We start from the raw sequence: 7122 nt of genomic DNA on the forward strand, positions 1-7122 counted from the left end.
CTGTTTAAACCCTTTGTCTTCGTATTCTCCTCCATTGTCTAATCTCAAACGCTTGAGCTTCAAGCCCGTTTCAGTCTCAACCATGGCCTTCCATTTCTTAAAAGTCTCAAATACATCAGATTTACTTTTCAAGAAATAAACCCATACCTTCCTGCTTGAGTCATCAATAAATGTGATGTAATACCGCGAGCCTCCAAGAGATGCCACTGGTGCTGGACCCCACAAATCCGTGTGTACCAGCACCAGCTTTCCAAGCTTAGGTGTTTTGCCAATTTCCACGAAACTCACCTTCTTCTGCTTCCCTATGATGCAGCCTTCACTCAAATCAGACTCAACTGACTTTAACCTCGGTAGTTTTCCTTTTGACATAAGTACCTTCATCTCTTTCTCGCTCATGTACCCAAGCCTTAGGTGCCATAGTTTTGAGTCAGCAGTCGTATCTACAACAACATCTGTATCCTTGCTGTTCATGGTCATATAGAGAGTACCCGTCTTATGACCACGAGCCAAAATCCTAGCTCCCTTGCTGACCTTCCACTTTCCACCGTGGAAATGAATTGAATGCCCTTCCTCATCAAGCTGTCCTACTGAAATCAGATTCTTCTTCAGCTCCGGAACATGCCTGACCTTCTGTAGCTTCCATACCGAGTCATTATGAACTCTAATGCGAACATCGCCTAAGCCCACAACATCCAGCGCCGTTCCGTCAGCCAAATACACCTTCCCGAAATCTCCACCAACATAGTTCTCGAGAATTTCACGGATCGCTGTCGTATGAAAAGATACTCCTGAGTCTAAGACCCAAGAATCAAGGGGACTGTCAACTGAAAGAAGTAGGGCATCATATACTTCTTCTGTCACTACGTTTGCATAATCGTTCTCAGTCTCCTTCCGCAGTTCCCTGCAATTCTTCTTGTAGTGGCCAATCTTGCCACAGTTCCAACACTCAGGTTGTTGTCTGAATCTAGATTTGCTTCTCCCTTTTCTGGAATTTGATCTGCCTTGACCAGAGTTTCTATCTTGTCCTCTGCCCCGAGTCTCGAGGTTTAAAGCAGCACCAGAACAAGAGGCTTCACCCGCATCTCTTCTGCGAACCTCTTCACTGAGAATCAAATCTCTGACGTCTTCATAGCTCTGTTTACTCTTTCCTACAGAGTTACTCACAGCCATCCTCACTGCTTCCCAGCTATTTGGCAAAGATGCCAAGACGATCAACGCGCGAACCTCATCATCAAAATTAATTTCCACCGTGGACAATTGATTTGTGATGGTGTTGAACTCATTAAGATGATGTGCCACCGAAGCTCCTTCCGCCATCTTTAGGTTGAACAATTTCTTCATCAGATGCACCTTGTTGTTAGCCGACGGCTTCTCATACATGCTTGACAAGGCCGCCATTAAACCTGCTGTGGTCTTCTCCTTGACAACGTTGTGCGCAACTGATTTTGACAATGATAACCTGATAACTGCCAGGGCTTTACGATCAAGAAGAGCCCACTCGCTATCATCCATGTCGTCGGGTTGTTCTTCCAAAAGAGGTTGATGAAGATCCTTCCCATAAAGAATATCTTCAATCTGTACCTTCCAAAACCCAAAATCTTTGCCGTCGAACTTCTCGATTCCCATCTTTCCTTCTTCACCTGTCATCGCTCCCACTCGAACCAACAGCTCTGATACCAGTTGTTAGGAAATTAATCCTATTTCCCAAGACCCGTGAGATGCGAAAAATAAGAAGAATGTTGAATAACAAAGATAAGCAATCACACACGACACAAAGATTTAAGTGGTTCGGCTTAACAAGCCTACATCCACTGGCGGAGACGACCCGGAGAAAATCCACTATCAAAAGATGGAGTACAAAAATAGTAGAGAGAAAATCACTTAGATCCCAAAATCCCAATACACCCAAATCTCACTATCACACAAGAAAGATTATTCCCAAAATAGAATACAAAAGACAGATGTACAAACTCTTCTTTTGCTGGAACAGATGGCGGCTGATCTCTATTTTCTTCTCTCACTCTGCAGCACCCTTTTTCTTCTAATCACTTGTTTTTGGCTCTTCCAAAAACCACCAAGAAGAAAACACCCTTGCTGCCCTTTGTACCTCCTCTCAAACTCTCTCTTTTTTCTCCTCCCTTCGGTGCTTCACGTTTTTGGCACACACAAATTCACCTTGTACTCTGTTCCTTATATAGAAGCTTTAACTCTCCTTTTACTTGTTGGTCTAGGACTCCTACTATAAATCAAACAAGGAGTCCAATTACACATAGGAGAAGGACTCCAAATTAAACTTGGACAAAAGTCTCCTAAACTCAAAAGGAGTAGAGAACTAGTGGGGCCCACGTGTGATGGGTGGCAAGTCACACCTAACACTAACCGGGTCCCATTGGGGTGCCGACGGTGTCCCAACCAGGTCGTGGAAGGGCCCCACCGTCCTAGTGAGGTCACAACTGGATCCAAACAGGGTCCTAGCCGGGTCCCATTGGGGTGCCGACGGCGTCCCAACCGGGTATTGGCAAGGTCCTGGTCAGGTCCTAGTGAGGTCCCGACCGGGTCCTAATCGGGTCCCATTGGGGTGTCAACAGTGCCCAAACCGGGTCCTAGTTAGGTCCCAGTGAGGTCCCGACCGGGTCCTAATTGGGTTCTAGTTGGGTCTCGACAGTGTCCCGGTCGAGTCTTGGCAGGGTCCTAGCGACGTCCTGGTTGAGTCTGTCAATTTGAGAATGAGATGTTCAAATTCGGAAAATAGTTTACGGTTTTCAAAAACGAAAACCATTTTTTGAAAATTAATGAAGAATTTTTGGTCAAAACGGAAAATATTTTTCCGTCGCACCAAACGCCAAAAAATACAGAAATTATTTTCCAAAAATTATTTTACAACAAATGAAGCCTAAATAAATATTTCAACTTGTTTTAGTATTTTCCTTATCACTTGTGCCTGCAAGTTTAGAAAAGCAAGTTTCTAATTGATGTATTTACTTTTGCTAGTAAAGATTTAATCAGTAAAAGTGGCAAGTACTTTTAGACTGATTTAAGCTTAATTAGCATTTCAATAAACAGAAAATTCAAAATTCTCTCAAATTATATTTCAAGGAAATAAAATTTCCCTAAGGTTTTCGGTGAAAGCATTTTACTTTATTGGGGTTCCAAATAAAAGAGAAGTTTTATTAGAACAAAATGGTTCATATATATTGCACACTAGTTAATTAAATATAGGGCAAAAAAGAAAGAAGAGATGGGGGATGTTGTACGTGCATTATCACCTGTAAATCAACGATCGATAACCTGTGATCTCGGTGAAATTTCGATGATAATCAACGGTACTGATAACATCATATGTGTAGGACATGCTCTCATTACATCTTACCCAATTCTTTATTGTTCCCTGTTGGTCATCATATATAAGATTCTTATGAAGGGATTATTTTATAATTAAAAAAAAAAGGATTTAATTTGTTAACTAGAAATTAAGTATAATAGCAATACCTTCCGGATGTGAAGAGCCTTTTGTACATTTTCATCATTACACCAAATGTAAGAGAGAACGTATGTATAAACCTACAAAATAAATAATTAAATAAAATTAGCAAATTAAGCAATTAAGCACGAAAAAGAGAGGAAAAAAAAAAAAAAATCGTTTTACCCGGCACCATAAGGCAGGAGGTTTAGACCATGAATGAGGCATATGAATCAACATAGGATTTTGTTCAAGAAATGCTTGAATATTCCATCTTACTCCATCTGATTTTGGGGAAATTAGAGGACAATAGGGTTCCAAAATGTTGGCGGGATCGAGTTTTTCGATGCACTACAATTACAGATTTAATGGTGATTTTTATTTTATATTTTTTTAAAAAACATGGATGAAAGATTAGAAAAATAGCATTTATCATAAATTAAAATGAAGATAGAAAGTAAATGTTAGTGGGTATTCTTCTCACCCTCGTCACAGCTTCAAGATCTTTCAAACATTCTACATTTTCTGGATCTACAACCACGTACTCACCGTCACAGCTTCTTTTGACCGCCTGGAAATTACAATAAAATTAAATTAGTCCCCACAAATTGACAAATTATTTACAGATCATTTTGCAAACAATCATTTCCTTTCAAATGATAGCCGGACCTCAGGGACCAATCCAACATTGAATTTGGGGGGACTCAGGGCAAAAAAATTTTTGGAAAGGGACCAATTGAGAAAAAATACCTTAAATTATTATTTTTCTTATAATTTGAGGGACCACGGCCACTGCCGGTCCCTCCTAAATCCGTCTTTGTATCTGGTGTTAGTGTTTTACATTAAAATGGACGAAAATTTGTGCATGTTACTAATTACTTGTGTAAAGTTTTTTATTTGAATTATCCAAATTATCCTAAAAAAAAAAAAAAACAGAGGTTGAGAACGAGGGTGGTCCAACAACCCTATATATATATATATATATATATATATATATATGTATATATGTATTATTGTAATTTTTTTATTTAAAGGACAAATGCGACATTCTACTTCTTAAAATTGGGATATTTTGGATATTTGAAATAAAAAAAAATTGTACATACCAGTCACATGCAACATTTTCTAACAATTTTAACGTTAAACCCTAACGGGAGGTGTTGACCGCAAGAAAATGGTAGTTGAAGGGAGTTCAGTGTCACAAACAGTAATTTAGAGTAAGTACAAATGATGTGTTGGTTTGAAGGGTAATTTATAGGGTGTATATATAAACCATAAAGTAAAAATTCACTAAGCTCTCTCAAACTACAGCAAAAAGAAAAAGAAAAAGAAAAAAAAAAAAAAAAAAAACCAACAGCCCCTTAGATCATCATACTTTAAAAATCATGGGGTCATTTTTTGAGGATTTACCTGATAGAGTTCATCAGATATAAGTGCCATGCCACGAGCATATTCTACTTTTGCATTGGCATCGCCACGTCTATCTGTTACTGGGTTGCCAAGCAAGTACCCCTGTTTTCAATTTATAAAGGCAGGGTTTAATCTCAAACGAATAAAAATTAATAAATTTAATCATTTAATTTAATATTCAATCAAGAACTAGCTCAAGTTGCATAATAAAAATGTTTACACTGAGCTTTATTAACGGCGAGCGTCCGACACTGTTACCTGCAAGAGAAAAAACATACATGAAAAATCAAATTGACCTTTGGGAGTTGAAATTTAGAAGGGAACCACCTTAAAAAAGAGTAATGCTATCAAATAACGTGATGTATTTTAAGTGATTTTTTACATGGAAAGAAGAAAGAAAAGAAAACCACTTAAAACATGTTATGTTAGTGGGTGTGAAGAGTAGTAGCACTCGCTCATAAATTACCGTCATGTATTTCTTGAACAATGATAGGAACGATGATGCCGGAATATGAATCACCACCAACGTATAGTACATTCGACATGAATTCTGGGTGAATATCCTTTAACCACTGTATCAATCAGCACAGATAGAAAGATGAGCAGCTCTTGGAATAAATTCCATTAATATATATATAATCTTTATAAAGAATTATTATTATTATTATTATGATCATGTGCTTTTAGTTCATATGAGAATGGTAAAAGTCTCATTATTTTTATAGAATTTTCACTCACCTTCCTCAAGAATTCATAGGTTTGTGCTGCAGATGTTAGATCTGTGATATTGTAACCTTGGGAGCTTGTTGCATATGAGAATCCCGAGCCAACGGGAGCATCTAAAAATATTATGCTAGCAACCTGGAAATTATCACCATTGTTTCATAACAAAGAGTAAACAAACAATCCTCCATAGTAACCATTTTCTCGCATTTTCTAAGTAAACAAACAAGTCTTTACAATCAAAATATATTGACCGAAGCATCTGTGGCCTTTTTGCCTCCGTAATTGTTTTATGCAGCTCTTCAAAAAGACTAGGATTCAACCCTTTTTTTTTAGTTGGTGTTTTGATTTTTTGTAGCCGTTTCTCAATTTGATAATATATATATATATATATATGATGATTGAATTGATAGATAGAAGGGTATGATGACATACCTTTGTCCATGAATATGGGTTCAACAAAAATGTTGGTAGATTTCCATCGAAATCTTCATAATTAAATGACAATGGACCTACATTAAAGTGCAAAGTAATCAAATTAAGGCGTTGGACCCAAAAAATAAATTCTTAAATTTTTAGCTGAGATAAATATTAATAAAAGAAACAACAAGTTCACTTAACATTTCTGACCGATATAAAAAAAAAAAACGGTCCGTTTGGCAATGGACTTGTTGAAGTTTCACTTTTTTTTCAACTTTCCAATATTTTTACTTTTTATTAAAATTCAAATAAAAAATTCACTATAAAACAAAATTTTTACTTTTTCATACAAAAAATTTAAAATTTATATATATATATATATATATATATATATACACACACAAAAGCATTCACGCAAACATGATCTATATATCTTAGGTGAGAAACGGTCCAAATCTTTACTTACATAATGGTATATAATAATTGTGGTTTTTTTTTTTTCTTAGTCAATAATTGAGATTTGAAACCGTACATAAATTGTCAATTTTTGTTGGATTGGGTCTTTGTTCATTTCATTTGAAAATCAATTAGTATTTAGCGAGGGAGGCACTCAAAATCGCACACCGTAATGCATGTTTTAAGAGTCGTCCACGAGAGCAGAGCGGTACTATTGCTCCTCAACAATCCCTCCCTCAACGTAATGCTCTCGCGACTTGAATCCACGACTCTGATACCATTTGTTGGATCAGACCTTTGACCATTTCATCTGAAAACCAATTGAATGTCTCTATAAATTTCTCAATATGACAAAAATATCCCTATAAATTAAAAAAAAATGATTTTAAAAAAAAAAACAAAAAAATTTAATTTGAAAATAATATTTTTTTAAACGAAAATTTTTAATTTTTAATTTTTTTTTTAAACGGAAATTTTTATATTTAAAAAAAAAAAACTATTTTTTATTTAGTTTTAAAAAACGAAATTTTTTATTTTATTAAACGAAATTTTTTTATTTTTTTTAAACGTAAATTTTTATTTAAAAAAAAATTATAAAACAAAACAATAAATAAAATGAAAGTTTTCAATTTTTATATATAAAAAAAAAATCT

At 35.8% G+C, this 7122-nt stretch overlaps 2 protein-coding genes across 3 annotated transcripts in view; both read right to left on the minus strand.

Moving 5' to 3' along the window:
- LOC132177393 (histidine--tRNA ligase, cytoplasmic-like) overlaps positions 1 to 7122 on the minus strand; it is a 22838-nt gene that overhangs the window by 5884 nt on the left and 9832 nt on the right. The gene's annotated exons all lie outside the window — the stretch shown is intronic.
- The window catches only part of LOC132177395 (serine carboxypeptidase-like 13), a gene marked incomplete in the record, with an annotated part of 8949 nt that overhangs the window by 912 nt on the left and 915 nt on the right, over positions 1 to 7122 (minus strand). The window contains 9 exon segments of the mRNA XM_059589686.1: positions 3273 to 3388; positions 3490 to 3561; positions 3647 to 3811; positions 3945 to 4031; positions 4871 to 4972; positions 5091 to 5128; positions 5337 to 5442; positions 5609 to 5731; positions 6029 to 6105. Of these exon segments, the coding sequence (XP_059445669.1) occupies positions 3273 to 3388; positions 3490 to 3561; positions 3647 to 3811; positions 3945 to 4031; positions 4871 to 4972; positions 5091 to 5128; positions 5337 to 5442; positions 5609 to 5731; positions 6029 to 6105 (886 nt within the window).

Source organism: Corylus avellana, chromosome ca4 (genome assembly GCF_901000735.1).
Source record: "Corylus avellana chromosome ca4, CavTom2PMs-1.0".
NCBI lineage: Eukaryota > Viridiplantae > Streptophyta > Magnoliopsida > Fagales > Betulaceae > Corylus > Corylus avellana.